The 21,215-nt window shown below is 43.1% G+C and overlaps 1 protein-coding gene across 9 annotated transcripts in view; it reads left to right on the top strand.

The window, feature by feature from the left end:
* PAX2 (paired box 2) overlaps positions 1-21,215 on the top strand; it is a 102,528-nt gene that overhangs the window by 18,700 nt on the left and 62,613 nt on the right. For all 9 annotated transcript variants that reach the window (XM_083866571.1, XM_083866572.1, XM_083866569.1 and 6 more), the window contains one exon: positions 1,065-1,262. In XM_083866571.1, coding sequence (XP_083722697.1) covers positions 1,065-1,262 — 198 coding nt within the window. The remainder of the gene's footprint in view (positions 1-1,064; positions 1,263-21,215) is intronic.

The following is a 21,215-nucleotide window of genomic DNA, read 5'->3' as shown; positions in this document are numbered from 1 at the left end:
ACGAAAGAACGACCAAAAAAAAAAAAAAAACCCAAAAAACCAATCCAGCAAGAACCGAAAAAAAAAATCCTAACTCACAACAAGCCGTAAGCAGCCTTACCAAATACACGAGTAAATAAACAAACAACAGGGCAAATAAATAAATAAATAAATAAATAAACAACTGCCCGCGGTAAGCGATCATCGCCAAATGAGGTGTGCAATACCCCCAGGGGCTGCTCGGGGATACCGGGCCCTGGCCCGGCCGCTGGGATGCGGAGCGGGGTGAGCGGCCGCAGAGCCCCCGCGGAGCCGCCGGTGGGTGCAATCCGCGCTGCCGGGCCCGCAGAGGCCGGGACAGAAACCGGCAGCGCAGCTCATGCACAGCGGGGAGGGGGCTGCGGCCGCCCTGAACGAGCACCCGCTTTGGAGAGACCCCGGGGATAACCCGTTCTCCGGCATCCGCCAGCGCCCCGATGGGGGAGCGGCGGGCTGGGAGATCCGGGCGGGGAGTGCGAGCCCGACACTGCCCCTTCCCCACGGCCCCTCCCCGCCCGCCCGGGCCCATCCCGCGCTCGGCGGGCTTCGCCTCCCCGGCTGCACCGGGGACAGGGTTTCTGTTCTATTTCCCGACCCCAGGGCCTAAAAGAACTGTGTGCACGTAAAGCGGGGGAAGGGGGAGGCAGCGCCCCTCGTTTCTAGCACACATACATACACCAAAAAAAAAAAAAAAAAAAAAAAAAAAAAGGGGGGGCGGGAAAAAAATTAAAGAAAAAGAAACAACAACAACAACAACAACCACCAAAAAAAAAAAAAAAAAAAAAAAAAAAAAAAAAAAAAACCCAAACGAAAAGGGAGAGCGAGCCCTAGAGAGGCGAAGGGATGCCTTAGCCCCAGGTCAGGCCGCCCGGCGCCCCGTGGAGCGGTGAATGCAGCGCCCGAGCGGGCACGGCCCGATGCCGATGCCGAGAACCCGCGGGCCGAAGGCGAGGTGGGCACGGGGCAGGGCCCGAGGGGAGCTCTGAGCGACACTGGGGCTCTGAGTGCTCCGGGCACGGCAGGCCACTGACCATCTTTTTTTGCAGGTATTACGAGACGGGAAGCATCAAGCCCGGCGTGATCGGAGGCTCCAAACCCAAAGTGGCCACCCCCAAAGTAGTGGATAAAATCGCCGAGTACAAGAGACAAAACCCGACAATGTTCGCCTGGGAGATCCGGGACAGGTTATTGGCCGAGGGCATCTGCGACAACGACACGGTCCCCAGCGTCTCCTCCATAAACAGGTAAGAGCAGCCCCGCAGCTCGCGGCCCAGTCGCATCTTTACGGCCCCATAAAACCCCGTTCTAACAGGGAGGACGGCCTAATCCTCCCTCGGTCAGGGTGGATCCAGCTTTTTCCCTTCCCGTGCCCGCGGTGGGACCCGCCAGTCCCCGGGCCGGTGCAGCGGGCTCTCCCCATCCCCGCCGTGACCTCCGAGCGCGGCTCCGGGCAGCGGTACCCAAACCAGCCGCCGGTTCCCGCAGCGCCCGCGGGGTCTGTCCCGGGGCTGGCCGCAGTCTGTGCCCGCCGCCCGGCCCGGGGGCAGCCGGGGGCCGGGGCAGGGCTGCAGAGAACCCCTGATTTCCCGCCGAGCAGCCGGCACTGCAGCGAGGTCTGGGCGCTGTTCAGGCTGCAGGGTGGACGCGCTGCGGAGCCGGGGGTTCCCCGTGTCACTCCAACTCCCCTACAGGGGTGTAGATGACCTCCAGCCTTGCCGGGGTGTCAGAGCTCTGAGCCGAAAGGCTGCCGTTCTTCCCCTGCCAAGCCGGGCTCACAGCGGCTGAGCGCGGGAGGAAGGATTCCCTTGCCCCACTCCCCCGGCTCGCTCCCCATCCTCAGCCTGTGGGAAGGGCTGAATTTGCCCGGCGGTTCTTTACCCGGCTGCTCTCCGCGGTGCCCGTGGCCCCGGCTCGCTCTGAGCCCTGCCCTGGCAGCATCAATTTCGCACTAGCGAAAGCCATTTCCCCCCTCCTCCGCCTTCCCCATTTCCCCACGTCTTCCCCCGGCTGCCAGAGCGCAGATTTGGTTGATTTTGTTGTTGGAGGGACTCAGATTTGGTCTCAGGTTTGAGGTGGCAAAAATAACTGTATGACAGGCAAAAAAAACCCCGGGATCGATGCAGGAGAAAAGGGGATAGATGTAATCAAATACTGACAGACGTCAAAGCAGGCAGACTGTTCACATGCCTGCACGTTCAAACACAACGCACAGCACATCTTCACACTTTGGCAATACAACACTCTTGTGCACACAGTAAAAGTAATTACACTGTTTTAGTGTTATGTATGTACAGATACCCTGAGTGTGCCCACAGAAATAGAACCTCTAGGAACAGAGCAACACAAAGATATTCGCAAAAGGTACATGCATAGGCGTGAAATACCTCACCAACAGAGTAAAAATACATGAAATTTTGGATGCGATTCCAAATTTATGGCTCTTCCCAATCAAATAAACATACACAGGGTATGGGTAAATAACCATGCAGGCTTTTGTAGTGTCTACTTAGATAAAATGCACAAATCAGTATACTGGCCCTTTTGATATATAGCAAATTTAGCCAGACTGAAAAAAAAAACCAAACCCAAAACCTGGTGTATTTATAGCAAGGGAAGCAAAAAATAAATAGCAAGGAAAACACGGTGGTATTTTTTTGTCTTGCACTTTTCATGGCAGATTTATCAAAATATGCCTAATAACTCAGACTGTGTATTTCTAAATCTGGCATCCTATATAAATGGGTTTTAATATTTTGCAAATGATATGGAATTATCCCAAATCATCTTGAAAACAGCAGGTAGAATTAGCTAGTGGAATGTACCTTGGCTAAGAAAGATTCCCTCAGACACACTGTCTCTGTAATATACTGCTAGGCTACCCTAGGAAATTATCCCTGTGTGTGCCATCTGTATTAAAATGGTTATTAAGTTATGAACAGGGTAACATAATACTGATCGGCTAATTATACACCCTCCTAAAAAACCTCCAGGTCTCTGTTACTCTCTCAGTCAGGTATTGAAATAATAACAGTTTGACATTCAGACACCTTACAAAGGCAGCTGTGGAAGGACAGACAGCTATCCCTGTAAGGAACTGAGTAGGTGGTATGGAAGTCCAGAGGAATGGCCACAGGCTCTTTGGAGAAATAGCCTGTATGGACCCAACCTATATTTATACTTCAGCTAGCTTAAGGACTCTCAGCATCCAAAAGTCACTGAAATCTCAGTCTTACGTTTTCTGAATCCAGTGCCTCACATCTGGGTTGTGATGCCCTGGGCAGAAAGCTGAGCACCAGACCTGCCTCCCACCACTCTGCGGCAGGGTTTGGGGAGTTTTGTACCTCAGTTTCCCCATGCTGGAAATGAAAACTGATTTTTCTCAGAAGGAGGTGGAAATAGATGTCAGTTAGATTGTGCTTATAAAATACTTTGAGGACAAGTATTTTGTAGCTGCTAAGTATTATTATACTAGAGAGGCTATATTATTATACTGTGACCCACCATGGCAATGGCATTTGAGTGTGTAGTCCCCAAGGCTCAAGAATGTTTTAGCTTTGTAAGATTCAGTCTTTTCCCATTCCTTTTAAAAATTCAGACCCAACTTCTCACTGTTCACCTTTGTATGAGGTTCCTCAAAACTCACATCTGTGAGGAAGTGAGCCCATAACACAAGTAATAAAATTTGAAAGTCAGTCCTAGACAAGAACAGGACAGCGAACAGGGAAAAATTGCAGAGAAATAAGAAGTACTGAGTATATTAGGGGCCCAATCCTGGTGCTATGGAGAGCAGAGTGAACTTCATCACTCCAGTGACTTTCATGACTCTAGAATTCACAAAACACAAAGAAGCTCAAAATTTAAATATACATTTTTCTCTCCCTCATTATAAAAATTCACATTGGGTGAATTCTTTGTAACAGATTCGGGTCAGTCCTTTGTAACAGCAAATCCCTTACCTGCAGTAAATTGTCATCTCTCTGAAGCTGCTCAGAGACTAAGTGTTAGATTAACTCCAATTTGTGATTGGTGATCAGAGAGATTTTAATTTTAAAACCTAGCCATCAATAAATATCTGTCCTCTTACTTCTGCAAAATGTGGAGTTTCCAATGCAAAATCTGGTTTTGTCCAACGTCTAGAACAGTTAGAGCTACATCCAGGACCGTTTTAACATCTTAAGGCAACTAGCATCTACATAAAAAGAAGTTACCTATATCCTTAGATAGGATGTGAATACTGTGCTTCAAAATGGAGATGTCCTCGTACACAAAAAAAACCCCCAAATTTTGGTTATGATAAGATATTTTTAAAATGTATTAATTACATTTTATTTTCTTTCTGAGAATTAGTCTAACATCAAAGTCTAACAGTAAAGGTCTTTGGGCAAGACACTACAGAACAACTACTTCAATTCAGTTTTAAAAGTCTCCATCAACACTTTAAAAATCCTTTTTTTCTTTTTTTTTTTTTAATTCTTTGTGCCTACATTGCGCTAATCTGTCACTATTTCACTGAGAATAGGACACATTTGGGACATGTTATTTAGTTCTGAGTTTTATCAGAAACTTTTTTGTACCAAACTCATGCAGGCAAAGGGTAAATACAAACTCTAGTCAAAAAAACATGACTTAACTACCCTATCAGGATTCAGGAAAAAATACTAAAGTGTCCTGCTATGCAGTAGATTTCTTTTAAATAGGGAAAAAATCTAGACAGAGTATGAGTTAATAAGCAAAGTGCACCAGAAATTACAGGATTGAGATCAGTTATCTCTATGCTAACAGTTTTCCTGTTCCCACTTCGTACAGTAAGTACTATGCAGTAAAAACCAATTGTGTATGTGTAGGTACACACACACACATACATACAAACGTGTATATATAATGCATGTATGTAAACTCACACAGGTATATACAGTGCATGTAATTGAGAAGTAGGCAAATGACAGATGCTAATTCTTCAGTAAGCAATTAATGCTTTAAGTTGCTTCAGCACCTTGCTGCCAGCCCAAACTTTTCCATCTATCGTATGACTATAAACCAGTTATCTTTGGTCATTTCAGGTTAGACTATTTCAATTGAACTTAGACACTGCTAAATTTAGATGCTCCTTGTGGCAATCTCCTAAAAATGAACTCGGAGGCAGATGTTAGTGAGAACTTTTCCTTTGTTTAGCAGAACATACAGTTTACCTAAGAACATAGGTTTCATGAGATAATAATCATCCCAGAGAAATTTTCTGAATTAGACAGTGTACATTAGCAGGAACAGGATGGAGCATACCACGGACATGCTTACCGTAAGGCAAGTTATGCAATGGACATTGTTGTTTAAGAGCTATTTCCTGCTTCTCTTAAATTAATGAATTATCTTGGATTAATGAATGAGGTCCAGAAAGGCAAAGTAAAACAACCTCCCCCTGATTTGTACCTCTATCCCAGTTCTTGGGTGGCCAGGTTCAGCAGTGGGAACTCCCAGTTAGCTCTTAGCCAAGGCATGCCAAAGGTAAAGATTTCAGAGTTCAGTCAGTCTTCCGGATACACTTTGGACCCTGAGTTCCTGAGAGCTGACCTAACTAATATCCCATGGCAGAGAACAGAGCTTAGTGGATATATTACCTCAGTCAAACTGCTGGATGCTTTTTCAATCTTTTTTTGGTATTGGGCATCTATTAATTTCTAGTGTTAAGCATATGGTTTAGGGAAATGTTTCCATTTTCACGATATAGCAATTGGCTAATGATGCCTAGTTAAAGTCTCCAATTATGATGCGCTTTTAAAAAATACATATGGAAAGACACATACATTGACTTGGGTTAAAAAGACCAGTGAATATACTTGTACATTGAGATATTATTGAGCATATGGCCAATTTCAGTGGCTGCAGGCAGACCTGTAGTTTAGAGCAAAGAATGGCATATTCAAAGATCAGATTCCTCTTACCAGTTCAGACATTAATTTTCTGACTGATCTTAGGCAGGTCACACGGACTCCTTAGAAGGCTATTTTGCCATCTGTAAAATGAAAATAACAGCTTTTAGTTACTTTTGTAAAACTCAGTATGATCTTCCACAAAAAATGTCCATTGAGTTCAACACATAACGAGAAAAAGTTCCAAACTGGAGCTAGGTTGTTTTACATCAGCTGAGGCTTTAGCTTGTGCAAGTTGGCGTACATAAGGTTTTGAGACAATCAACTGTCAGGCAAGAAACAGGCACATTAGGGCAGGGGCTGCATTCTATGCAGAAGAAATCAGTATTACGCAAACAGAGCTTTCTGAGCCACCCTCGCTAGCTGGCAGCACTTGAGAATTTCCCAAAGGACATCCCAGCCAAAGTCACTGTGAATCTCTTCTTGTTTTTCCTCCCGAGCAAATCTGGAATTCTTGGAAGACAGGTAACGAGCCTAGGGAGAAGCTGGAAGAGTACAGAGTACCTCTAATGGCAGCTTGTTCATAGTGATCAAAAGCAGCGACAACTGCATTGTCTGCAGTGAACTCAGGGTGAACTGCCCGAGTTTTAACCTGCAAGTGTGTGGGGGGGATGTGTGTGTCACAAAAACCTATCATCACTGCTGGTATTTAGTAGGCACAAGTCGGTCTTCTCAAGATAGAGACCAAAGAGTTGACTTGTCATATAGATTGGATTTGCCTCTGTCTGACATTGCTTTGGTGCAAGGGAGGGGTGAAGAAAACTTGTCCAGTGGTACTCAACGGATATTACCAGGACCTGGCACTTCCTAGCGCACACAGAAGAAACTCAGGGATCTAGCAGGAATCTTCTCTCCCAGCTGATGCTGAGTCTAAGGATCCTATGCAGTTTCCTGCATCAGGGCATGCTCCCAAGGTAAAAGACTTCTACTGCCAGTTACTTTCAGCTGAGCAAAGAATGTAATCGGGTCACACAGGGCTTCATTACAGGGAATATACTCCTTTAAATTCAGACTCTTTTCCATCAGACACAAACCTGGTATTATCTTCTTTTTATCATTGCAAATAAAGGACAGGCTCATAAAGCAGAGGTTACAGACAATGCTACTGCAGCTGAAAGAGTAAATGAATGCTCACCACATTTCTCTTTGTCTTATTCATCCTATCTGGCCATTGGAAGGTTGTATGGGGGGGAATACAATAAGCTAGCTGCATTTTTTCTAATTTTCATATTGCAGAGATATTAGCTCAACAGAGCCAGTCAGCAAGTAGAATTGGTTGTGCCTGGGAAGTTTTGAACTCCCTCTTGTGTGAACCTTGAAGTTCAGAACCGTATCGGCCCCTTTATCACCAAAAAATCCCAGCCCTTCCTTTTTTTATAGATGTATAAAAAGCTTGATTTTTGCTGGAAGTTAAGTATTTTCAAGATTTTGCAACTGCTGAATTATTGCTGCATTCTGCCATAGAGGTAGCTGCACTTCTGCGCTGGGTGAGTGAGTCCTATGGAGCTAAACCTCATTTACCAGAATCAGTATTATGTGAAAAAAAACTCATTTGACTTTGGGAGAAAAGAGGAGAAAATATAAATGGCTTGGCCAAGAAATGATGAAGGGGTGAGAACAATATAGTGATCTGAAGGGCACAGTCCTTCCAACAGGAAAGGAATTATTCACATTTAAACAAAGCACTATAGGCAGGAATGAAGGGAGGGAAATAAGAAAGGAAACATTTAAATGGTAGCAGAAGGTATCCCCTGATAGGGAGGTCCATTAAAACGTGGAATTGCATCCCATAGGAATTCCTGATTTCTTGGAATATATATAAATAGGTGGCATTAATAACAAGCAAATATACAATAAGAAATAATCTTGTGTTGGCTAAAGAGGCAGATAATGGTCTAGCAGGCCAGCTGGACCTTTTATGACATGACATGGTGCATACAAAACAAAGTCATGTTTTCAGACATATATCAAATGTCGAAAACTCCCATCTCTAACCCCAAAGCCTATTAAAAAAAAAAAAAAAAAATCATATTACACTATAACACTATATTAGTTCAAAACAGTTGAACAAGGTTGAGCTTCACTTAGATTCCATTGCCCTTAATTAAGGCATGGTGAAATTCAAATGGAATTTAGGCTCTCCACTTAAAATCAGCAAAATATTTAGAGATCACACTTTTGGTATTGGTCTCTATAAATGGAAACCTAGAAATTTCTAAAAGCATTTGCCATTGGTCTGACATACACATAGCTCACTGGAGGTTTAGGAAATCCCATCTGTGTGTAGATGACTCAAACAATTATTACTACTCATGAAAGCATCAGCAAGGTTTGAGTTCTTTTCCCAAATGATTATTTTTTTTAAACTGAGACTAACAGGAATGAGGATTTCCCCCCACTGTAATCCAAACTAATTTATTGGAGCCTATAGCTGCATTGCCATATTTATCAGTCCCAACTGTTTAAAAATGCCAAGGCAGAGCCTAAACTGTGTAATTGGCATAAGAATCATGAGCACTTGTAATACAATGTAGGTTTGTTTTCACTTGTTTTCTCTTTTCTACTCTAAATTTTAAAGGGGATTTAGATATCTGACTCCTATTAAACAACTTTAAAAACATCTTAACAATGCAGTCCTTTGAGTCTTCTGAGAGCTGACAGGTCCCTTTTCAAGCCCCCAAAGCACTGGCAACATCATTTATTAAATGAGAACTGAAATTCTCATGCTACCACTTGACTAGAGGAGCTGGAAAACCCAAAAAAACACAGTTAGGCTTGTGATGAAATACTAGACATTATGATATTCAGCACTAGCCTCCAATGTTTTATATTGCCAGTAACTGAGGGCTGATTTTGCAGCACTTACATGGCTATCTACCCAGCTGAAAATCACAAATCTAATCACTTGGTTTCCAAACTCCTCAGGGCGCACTTACAAATATTCATTTCCAATCAATTTACACCTGCTAATATTTCTCAACGCTCACATCATGATCACAGAGTCAGAATTAATGCCAGTGCATACTGTATCTATTGCAATAGCATAAAGAGGCTCTGTGCATAGATCACAAACCATTGTCCAAAACAAGCACAGTATAAATAGGAATTTCTTTCAAGATGCACTTTTAGAAAATCAGTATATACACATGTCTTGGCTTACACCAGACCCTTAGCTTCTGCTAGGCTCATAATTCAGACAGTCCTCAAGGTTTCAGGGGTCCTGAAACAAACATCTTTGTCTGTCATAGGAAATGAGATATGTGGGAAGGGCTCACTCATCAAGTCCAAGTCTGGGTAAAAAGCAGAGTAAAAGTGGAGAGTCCTTTTCTATGGGCTCATATTTGACAAGACGGAGGCTGAACACCAGCTAGGCTGAAAGAGCCTCCCCCCTCTTCCATGATAAGTAGGCATATAAATAAATAAATAAATGGCATCCTAACTGCACTGAGAACTCAATAAAACAATCACATCAAATATGGGGAGGTATAAATCTCATGTCTGCACAGGTAACCCACTCAATTGCTTTTATTATGGCTCAGCCTGGCTCCATTTATTACCATCCGTGGCCTGGGTGAAGGATGTTTGCATGGAGGGTGGTCTCCTGGTGAAATCCTATCCCTGGAGCAGTGACAATCTGCCCATACAGAGGTGGATTTTGGTGGGGAGACCAAAGGCAGATCCATCTGTCTGCATGAAAACTAATCAATAACCCTGTAACTAGACCCCTTGTCACTGGGAAATGGACAACACAATAGTTCAATCCTGGAGCCATAGGAGAGGAATAGCTGTGGTTGGGGTATGAAGAATGACAGGATATATGCATGAAATGTTTGAGACATATGGAGAGAATATGTCTGTCCATACAGACATTGAGGAGGAGTGACGGTATAGAAGGAGTGTAGAGGGCACATTAGTCATATGGTAGGCAAATTTGAAAGGTTGACGTACTCAGAGGTGGGTATGCGGAACAAAAATGCTGAACTATACTGCATTTTTTTTGTACAGGACATTTATATAGGGACTCAAAGTGCAAGGCAGATAGGTACCTTTGGTGAAATGTGCCTGCTGGTTGGATATTACATATTGGTGTATGGTAGAGAACACATCTCTGAGCAGGCATGGAGAATGGAGATGGTGGCACAAAATGCAGGTACAAAAAAGGAAGCATATGCAGGACTTCAATGCAGTCGGGGAAGGATATTCCTTTGTCCTTTGTCTGCCTTGGGATTTATGTGTATACTAGTTTTGACAGAGAGGAGGAAGAGTGATGTGCCAAAAGCCTGAGCTAACGGACTGTGAGTACACAGATGCACTTCCCAGAAAATGTTATATAGGAAACATTTACCCAAACTTCACTGTTGATTCAGGAAGGGAGATTTTGGTGGCTTGTCTCTGTCTCTATGAAAAACAGAAATAGGAAATTTCTTGCTTTTGTCATCTCCTAGCTCTGCAGTTCCTGTAGAATTTCTAAAACCTGCACAACATGTTGTTCCCTAGGCTTCTACCAACTCCCTAACACATGCATACATACACACACAGGTAGGATGGAGTTTGTCTCTAATAATTGTTCTCTCCTGGAGGCAAATTTACTATTCCTACATTTAGCTCCATTTTCAACATATCCTCCTCCTCCCAAGGTAAGAATTCTTCCCTCTCTGTATGGGTCCAAGGCATAAGGGTTAAATAACCATCTCTGCTTGGAAGACAAACTGCTTCAAGATCAGTGATCAGCTCTGCTCAAAATGCCCATCGCTGTATTTCATTTGAGAAGGGTGGTACCCATGTTTTGCAAGGCAGGCTGATGTCTGATTGATAGTTTACACAAGGAAAATCAGAGACTGCAACTAGACAACAAAGTCACAAAAGAAACCCTCACATATCTGTTAGATAGGATGCCCTATACCACCTCTAGTTCCAGGGTAATTTGCATAGTTCCAGCAACAAAAAGAGTACTCATTTCATTGGTTAGGAAGGATTAATATCCTAGCCTTTTAAGTCCCAAAACCAATCCTCATTTGTTCTAAGCTGGGCCAAAATACAACAGCAACCTCATTACCCCACTGCCCACTTTCAAGCTCTCACTTTAAAACTGCACTGGATTCTTTGAGCACTAAGATTTGGGCTCTTCTTAAAGGGATTTCTATATTTCAATATACTCATGTTTCTCTAAAAATTCTTTTAAGAACAAGTTTCGGTCATCTGTCTCTAAAAAGAAAGACCACAGCACGACGAAGCTAGGTAATAGTGCCTGCTGTTAATATTTGCCTAAATTTAGGCCACTTCTTGGTTGTTTAACTGCAGACTTTTAAACTTGAAAAATTAAATATCTATACACAGACATACACAAAAATACATATTCATTTATAAAATCAATGTGAACAGAGGAGATGTATAAGAGAAGAGAAAAGGAAGGAATAATGTTTTTGAAGAAAAAGATATCATGTTTCCAAACTGAGTGTATGGGGAAGTGTATTTCAGGGATAGCTACGTACAAGCATGCCAAGCCAGTGCAAGCAGAGGCAGAGTGGAAAATGTGCAATGTCCCAAATTCCCTTTCTCTATGGAACAAAAGGCAAATTTAGAGTTTAAAAGAGACAATGTCTGTAGTGCTGACTCTGACAGATGAGCCACAACATCAAGTTTCCAGAATAGGAAGAGACCACAGTCGGGTGGGCTTGGATAAGGAAAGGGCAAGAGATAAGGATGGAGTGAAAGGCTAAAGCAGATTTAAATTGTGTACTGTCAAAATCAGACCTGCTGTGGCTTTACAGAAGGCAGTTTGGGCCACTGTGCCAAATAAGATGCCGAGTCATTCAGTATTAACATCCAACTCCCTTATGTGGCTTTAACAATTTCAGGCTACATGTGTGCCCAAGTTTAGGGTCTGTGAACATGAAGGCAGACAGGATGGGGACAGAGTAAGTGGGTCTGACTGTGCGCAGATTCTTGTGAGGGGTGCAGGCCAGAGAGCAGAGAGGAACTGCATGGATGAGTTTGTATTGTTTGCACATGAGAAAGCGCATACATATTTGTAAAAAGATGAGTGCTATGATTCTAAAGCCCCTTTGCAGTTTACATGAGTTCTTGTGACCTGCAAATATTTAAAGAAAAATACATGCCTATGGCATACCTATGGCTCTTCATGCCCCACAAACAGAATTGGGAGAGCTGGTGGCACAGGGAGACATGAAATGGGAGTGTGGCCCATTTCAGGAGGGTGTGTATACAAGGAAATGCCCCTGGCATAGTGAAAGACAAGGGATAAAGTGATCCTGGGGAACACAGTCTTTTGAAGCATGCATGCATGAGGAGGATGCCAGCCCTGTAAATGGAGCCTTAGCACTGTTCAGAGCACTATCTACCAAAATGAAAGCACTTTCTGCACCACTTGAATATGCTCCAGGATCACTCTGTGCACAGTGAAGTAATTTGAGCATGGAAACCTGGGTGCATTTGTGCAGATAAACCTTTGAGTCTCTATTGTTCCACTAGACAATCTTCTCTGTAATGGATATTTGGGCGAGACATGCCCTATACCCCACGACATGTGTACAAGGAGGAGCATGGGCATATCACTAGGGCAACATGTCCAGCTGGGAGTATAGACTTTTAGCAAGCATGTATTATTGGTCTGTGTAAGAACTAAGAATAGTCTTATCCATGGAAACAACGTCACAACTCTGCAGTTACATGCAGGGAGTCACAGTGGTGAGCAAAGGCACAGCAATACGTGGGACTCTGCACGGGATTCTGTGCCACTGCTTCCCAAGGGCCAGAGAGTCTTGTAAATGCACTGATGAGCTATGGCTCTAAGCAGATGCAGGAGAGAGTCCTAACAGGGCTCATATCTTTGCCAGAATACTTTTGGACAGATGTGGGGATAAGGTGCTTTGGCAGCCATACCAGTGTGCTGAAGAAACACAGCTGGGGAGATGGGCAGCATCAGTAACACAAACGTGTGCAAGCGTGTGTATGACAAAGTGGCATCTGCTGAGATGTGTGAACACAAAACATGTATGGCAGGGCAAATATGTATATACAAAAAATGTCATGCACAAATGTAGGGACATGTGCCTGTTGTGGGTACCAAGTGCAACCGAGGGAATTAGGGGCATATATGGCATGATATATTTGTCAGGGACCGGATGTGTGGTAGCTCACCTGATACATGATGCAAGAAGAGGATACCTGGGGATAACGGGGGCAGAGAAAATTACACCAAAGGAGATATTTCTAATAATAGCTATAGTTTAATGCACTGGACTCTGCCCTTCTCTCCTGTCCCCTCCCCTTGCACTCTTTTCCTCATTACCCAGGTTATCTTGTTTGGGTTAAGAGGCCAATTTCAACAGACTATAATTGAAGAGTGAAGAGAATCTGATAAGATAAGGAAAGGACATCATTCCTCAAGGGATCAATAGAGGTTTCATGTTCCTCCTTCCCCTGCTGTGTCCCTAACAGGCTAACACTCTGTGTCCATGGGCCTGGTTTATTTACTCTGCTTGTCTGCAAGACTGGAAAGGAAGTGTGGGAGTAGAGGGGGGCTGTAGCCCGTCTGTCACACAGCCAGAGCAGGGAAGGGGGCATAAGGAAAGGACCATAGTCTCCTCTGGGACTCATGAAGAGAGAGGGAGGTGACAAGCCTGATACCCTTCTCACTCTGGTAGGGGCACAGATTAACAGGGGAGGTGTTCACCTTTGGCCTTTTATCTCATTGTTGTGCTCTGCAAGGAAAGGATATTGATAATTTTTCTTGATTTAAACTTGCTTTCCCTAACATCCATGTGCAGACAAGCTCAAGCTTTTTATAAGCACTCACAGGGCAACCTCTCAGGGCCCCTCAGGGTGACTGAGGCATAATTACCCCTTCCACAAGGAGGGCTGGTAGCTGCTCCTGAGTAGGTTTATGTTTATAGCATCTGAAGTTCAAGCTTGACAGACCCAGTATCCCACAAGCTGTTCTTAGTCATTTTTGGACCAAACTGGCCTGCAAGGATCCCCTTAAGAAACATGAAGCTGTCTCAGCAGTAGATACAGGTCCTCATGGCAGGGCTGCGGGGGTTCCCACACTGCAAAGGCAGAGTTTGTTCCACTCCTGACTCAGGCTCTTTGGCAGGAAGATGCATATCTCACAGAAGCGATGGGAGATCCATAGGAAGCCGTGCCCATGTGAGATGTATATGAATGTGCAGGCAGCAGGGGCACTGTAAAGAAGTCCCTCCAGGAGGCCCAGTCTCTCACATCAGGCAAGCTCTGTGGATGTTCCCCTGTCCCTGCAGCCAGAACAGGAATGCTGAGGCACAGGGAGATGAGCTGAGAGGTCAGCACAGTACAGGATACAATCCAGATCCCATACAACAGGGCTGGGCAAGTTGCTGGAGAGACTGAGACATGGAAGGGTCTGGGGCTGAGATATCTTCTTCCAGCTGATTTCTCTTTTATTTTTAACACCCAGAGAAACAGACGCTGAGAGCAAGTCAGTCATGCAGTGAGCATGTGGCAGAGTTGGGAATACAACCCAGATCCCCTGACTCCCAACCTCAGGCTTTAACCACTAGACCATGCTTCCCTCTAAGCCACCTTGAACTTTCCTCAGTGAGGATGGGGGCTACTAAGCCTATGTGGGCTGCAGTTTACCAAGCTGTCAGGAGTGTGCTCACTGGACCGCCTCACCAGAGACAGCCTTCCTCACGCATGCTAAAAAAGTTGAAAAGAAATTCATTTCATGGCCGGTGGTTGCTTAAAAAAGGCGATTCCAGCATATGTATGTGATAAATGTTAACTGTGCATTAATCGCATTAAAGAGGACCCTATAAACTTTTCATTTCTAATTAAATTCTGGCCGGTGATTCTGGCGAAGCCAGCTCACTCCGGGCCTTTGTTTATGTGGAAAATTAAAATGCAAATACAATGGAATTTATTTCCATTACTAGAGTGATATGCTGGGCTCCTCTGTTTAACAGCCTCCAATTATTTTTCAAACAGGTCTCTCTCCCTCTTTCCCTCCCTCTCTCCCTTCCTCACTCCCTCATTTTTTTCTCTTCTCCCTATTACCCTGATGCTGCTACCCCAGTCTGAGGGGTGAAATCTGGTAAAGGAGTGGGTGGGCTAAGGATCATGTAATCTTTCAAGGTCAAATTCAGACCAGAACACAGAGGAGAAAGTGGGGAAAAGAGTGTGAGAGCACAAACAAGGGAGCAAGGGAAGTAACAAGGCTTGAGCTAATGCAAGGATGAGTAAGGAGTTACCTGTTAGCAACTTCACTGAAAAATATAATCTAAATAGCTTATATAAGCTTATATATTTAACAAGCTTCACTATAAGCTTGCTGAATTCCAGCCATACTGTTGGCCTGACAGAGAGGTCATAGACCTTTCCCTGATGAGATATTTTGATGAGAGGGTACAAATGACAACTCTCTCTGCAAGTTTTCTGGATCTTTCACAGCCTTTTTCATGGACTTTGTGAGTGCTGCTGGGCTAAATCCTGATGGCTGAGGAAGGATAGAACAGGCCCAATGCCAGACACATTGCCTGTGCAGAGCAAATAAATTCATGCAGCAATGACACATAATCATCAGCTGAAAAATAACTGAACTCTCCTGTTCATTTCCAAGGGACCAAATGTGGCCACATTGTCTTAAAGCATTATTGCACAATACCCGCACAAGTCAGAAGCCATTGCACCAACCCAGAGATTCATTGTACGTTTAAAATTTCTTAACACATATATTTACTGCTAAATGCTGCTGACACAGAATCCCATTCTTTCTTACATATATGAGAGACCCAGGTCAGTTCAGACTGGGGAACATTGCTAGTCAGTCACACACAGATCAGAGGCATCTGTTAACTGACACAGATGCCCTTCTATGCATTAATGTAGAAAGTCATACAAGAAGACCCTTGCAAAGGCAAGCGTGCACTTCACTGAAAACACGTAGTAATTTATAGATCCTTTCACAGACTCAGTCAAATCCATTTGAAACTGCACAGAATTGTCTTGCAGTAATTGTGAAGAACCTTGTCCAAAAATGTAACTAAAAGGTCTCAGCAAAATCCTTAAGTACACCAGAAGACACACACACACCTTGAAGCATGCAGCTGGGAACCACCTCATGTGTCACACATGCACAAGAGACATACCTTCAGCATGCCCCGTGGGCAGGGAGAGCCTGTGAGCCAAAGGGATATACTTTTAGTGCATGTGAGCATCTTAAGGAATCACCTAGTGTAAATGATCCTGCCCCAGCCGAGACAGGGAAACAGGAGAAGGACACATTCACTTACAACACTGAAAAGAGGCCATTACCCAGTCAAACAACCCAATCCCTGACATCATTATTCAATACACAGGAGCCCTGAAATGCACACTAACTCAATCACACGATTACAAAATAATACTGATGGAATCAATGAGACAGACATGCGGTCATACAAAGCACACCCAGCCTGGTGTTAACACACAATAACAGCCGCCCAACAAGCGAATACAAAACAGCCATTCACGACCACAGGGCAAAACACCAAAACATGGGGCCACATTCTCAAAGGAGTCTTGAAAACTCTGGTAACAAAACCCACCCTTGCCAGAGGGGTCTTAGGGTATGGGCAAAATCTGGCAGATGTCAGTCTAGTGAACAGCAAATAGTAAAAGCCTTGTTGAGCAGCACAACTGAGCACATTCATGTCCTAGTGAGGATGGTGGACTCCCAGCGCACTCAGAACCATTCAGGATTGCACCCACAGCCTTGAAATAGACTGGTCTAGTGAAGTAACACCTGCTCAATGACCAAAAGTAACATGCAGGCACTCTTAACACAAGAAGGGGTGCATGACATTCAAGCCTCACCAAAACACAAGCCATTAGAAGAAAGGAAACCCTACAGAATATCACAAACAAAACAAATTACACTGTGGACAGATAAAAATACTGTTCAGCACCCAAAGCCACAGAACCATCTCACAGATGTGCCTCTGCAACACAGCCAAATCACAATGGCATCCCCAAGCCTAACACACAGCACTAGTGTCTTTCCTCTTTAGAGAGGAAAAAAGCAAAGTGACACATAGAACAGGCTCATAACAGCACAAATAATCAACCTTCCTTGTGCCTTGCAGATTGTGCCAGACCATGCTAACCCAAGGGCCCAACACACTGCCCAAACAGCCAGCTTTTGCAAATCCTGCATGATCTTCTTGGGAGGGAGATGGGGGAAGTGGACTGCAAGTCCTTTCCCTGGCACAGCAGGCAGCAGCTCGTAGCAGGCTGCATGCACAAGAATATGCTGTTATTGAAAGAGCCAGTGAGGCTGGGGGAAGGCTACTGTTGGTTGTGTATGCCTGCGTGTGTTGTGTGTACAGGAATTCCCCTTCCTCTACCCACTGCCGCTGCTTGTAGCCATTAAAAAGCCCAGGTCCTCATGCTGGATGTTCAGTGAGTATTGATTTGGTCTGCAAGCAATTTTAATATTTCTTCAGGGACTTTCCAGCAACAGCACAAGTCATTAATTCACCCTCCCAAATTGCTTATTCAATAGAAGGAACATGGCTCCTGAATAAAGTCCCAGAATTTATGTGACTCACATGAGTCAGGAGGTCAAACAACTGTTATGGAGCGAAGTTAAAAATCCAAATAAAATATTGACACTTTTTTGGGAGTGAGAGGAGGGGGAAGGGGGAAGGGAAAGAAAAGGTATTTAAAATAGGGTTTTGTTGCAATGCCCTCAGGATAAAGAATGGAAAGAGATTGAAGACAAACTGGAGTTTGTAAAATCAATGGGATTTATTGCATATCCGCTTGGCATTTAATAACTCCTTCCTTTCCATCTTCCCCTGCTCTGTTTATACATGGGGAAGATAAAAACTGCAAATACCCAGCCACAAAGTGCACAGATGGTCACCCCAAACACAAACACACAAAGGCAGGTACATGCAGGGATGAATGTTACTGGGAGGCAGTGGCATAGCATCAGAAGGTCCTCTCAGGACTCAGTATCTTGACTGAACTAGATTTGGCCATTCACACAGGGAATTACATTATACCCATATAGTAGCAAGGAGTGTGTGTCCACAGTCTCAGTTTAAAAAAGACTGGGAGGGAAAACTGAGGCACAGAGTGAATTAAAAGACTGTTCTCACTCACAGAGCTCATCGACAGGGATCCAGATCTCCTGATGCCCAGTTTGTGTTTTTGCTGCTGAGTGATGGTGCCTTTTACAGGAATGAAAACACTCACAGTGACCGAGATCAGGCCTCAGGAAGGAATCCATCTCACAGGAGGGACACACAAACCACACAAAGAAACAGATCTACAGACACCATGCAAGCCCATCCATATGCAGATAGATGCACACACAGATACAAATATATACATGCTTTTACTAAGCTCATTGATATTCAGAAAGCAGCGCAGCCAGATCACATACAGAAGTAGGAGCACACCTGCAGACAGACAGACCTGCAACACTCTGTGTGTACAAACCCACAAGCACACACATACACACACTGACACATCAGTACAGCCCTGTAGGGCAACACAGTCACACTGAAAGTCACTGCTTCTTGCAAGCCTAGATTTTACTCACAGCAGTATCCTCTTAGCTAGCTGCACATAAATGGATGCCCACATACACTGGAGCGCATTCTGCACAAGCATATTAATATATAGGACTGTCTCCTGATTGCATTATACCGTGGCTCTTTCAGTGAGACCATGCTAATTTTCTACCACTCAAAGATCTGAGACTGCTGTAGACATTGAACAACACTATTCATAAGCAATAATTCCATTAAAAACAGGACAAAAAATACTGCCAATCCATCTAATCAAACAGTACTGGATAGCTTGGGACATTTAAGTGGCTTTCTTTGGTTTCTTTGGGGGTTTTCTTTATGGTTTTGGTCTGTTTGGGTTGTTTGTTTGTTTGTTTTTGTCTGGTTGACTTTTTAGCAAAATCTTAGGACAGGTGCTTTCTGAGATAAGATTTTCCAAAAGGCAAATTTTCAAGGGCTTTTTTTGCATTTTGATAAAGATATCTGACAGCATTTCCTTTCTAAGCTATCTTTTGACCAAACACATAGTATGTTTTAAAATTAAGGAAGGTAATGAAAATTTTGAAATTTCTATAATGATACTCTAAAAATATTAATATCCTTGCATTAAAATACGCTTCTGTCTTATTTCTAAGGTTGTTTTGTTCATGACTGATTTTGCAACTGTCTTTTAAAAATGACATGATAGAATCTTTGGTTCACCTTATGCTACCTCCTGTCTTCTTAGGCTACAATACATTCAAGAAAAATCGTAAAGGGAGTATAGTTTTTTTAAATGCCATTGCCTACGTCTCCTCTATATTCCTCTGCCTAAGAATCCTGATTGCATCTGATCTTGTTGAATCTCAGTTAGATTTAAAAAATTAAATACATGCTGATTTATGCTGGCAGCATTCTGATTTATTAGGTGAACAAGTACTTAATTCAGATTAAGGGGACCATGTTTTTAAATAATGGAACTGAATAGAATAACTAAAATTCTCTAGAATATCATGATTTGCAGAAATAATATATCGTAATTTGCAATATTGTATTACACTGCAAAATCCTAAACTGCGAAATTAGAATAATTCAATATTTATAACTCAGGCCTTCAGATAGTGCTAAACAATTGCTGCATCTCTTCTGTGTTTACCCCCAGCTAGTGCCTGGTTCAGCGAGTCAAGCTCTAGACAAATCAGTCTTAGAGATCACTAAAGCTCACTGGGAGAAAAGTTGCCTGCATGGGGATGTAGGGATAAGGAAACACTTGTGCGTGTGGGAGGATCATTTAAACTGCTCCTCTTGGGAGGTTGGTTGTCAATTCAGAGTTGTTGAAGGAGTCTCAGCTGAGATGGTTTCATTGAGAGGGAAGAGAAAACAGGCTTGTTTACAAAGGGGCAAACAGGAAAATTAATCAGAATTAACTTTGCAAGTACATTGGTTAAAAGCATTAAAACATTGTTCAGGTGCTCATTCAAAATTTGAGTGTCCTAAATTGAATTTAGTTCACTTCATTTCCAAAGTGAATTAAGCTAAACTAAATTAAAGCTGCCTTAATTCTAAACAAGGGAGTCAGAGGTGTAATGCAGTTTAACTAGACCACTTTAATTTCACACATGCAGTTAATTCAAATTATTTTGCAGAGCCTTATGTAGACAAACCCTTAATCTGCTAACTCCTAGGGAGAGAGACTCTACTTATCCAGGAGGCAGGAAAAGGGGATCCAGTGGCTCAGGGTACTCTACCAGCCACTGCAATTGTAACAGAAAAGGATGGATATAATAGGTTGGTACAGGCTCACAGAAACCCACAGTTCTGCAGTTAATCAGATGGAAGCCAGATATGTTTGGTTTTTTTTTTAAGAACAGAGCAGTTCTGCATTCACAAAACTTACACAATTATGCAAATGTACACACAGGTATGGGCCTTACAATACAGCAAGGTTCTACATAAGTTATGGATCAGTATTCAGATATGTTAGATATTACATCATAGATATTATAGCCTTATTAAAGACTAGTGCTAGGTGGTTGTGACTTATTATTGTAATAAGTGCGTGCTGTACAAAAACATCCATATAGACAACTGATGATAGTTACAAGTCACACATCTGAATATTTTCCCATAAAACTCTGTTAAAACGTGAAATGGTTGAAAAAATATTTTTTAATTCTTTGTGGGACCTGAATATATAATATGTGACCCAAATGTCTAACTCCATGTAGCCACAGTTATAAATGCAGACCTATGAGTAAAAATAAACAACTCTGCTGGCTGTGTATTGCAAGTATGCTGTGTGGTGAATTAAAACATACCACGAGACAACCACTAATGCATTTGCCAACACGATATGGACACATAAACATACAGCTTGTATCTCTAAACACTAGACCTGACAGTGAGCCAAACAGACTGGTTACAGATTTATCTTTTCACTATATAAAACTGGCTTTGTCCTGTAAATATGAAAACTAGACAATTTTCTACAGAGACAGGTACCAACTTGATGCTGGGTGTCTATGTAGCACCCACACCCTGAAGTGCTCACTTGTGCCCAACTGCTTTGGGTGACATGATAAAGCAAGGAATAAATTATACCAAGAACAAAAAGGACTAGAACAGGAAGGGAAAGATTCTGGTTCTCTGTGAATATTTTCTATGTGTTTTGGAATCAGAACTTTATTAAAATTCTACATTTCAGTATAGTTGGAACTTGCTTTTCCAATAAAATTGA

This window comes from Zosterops lateralis (assembly GCF_965231275.1).
Source record: "Zosterops lateralis genome assembly, chromosome: 8".
Taxonomy (NCBI): Eukaryota; Metazoa; Chordata; class Aves; order Passeriformes; family Zosteropidae; genus Zosterops; species Zosterops lateralis.
Note: the sequence above shows the minus strand (reverse complement) of the source record. Positions and strands in the feature narration are given on the sequence as shown.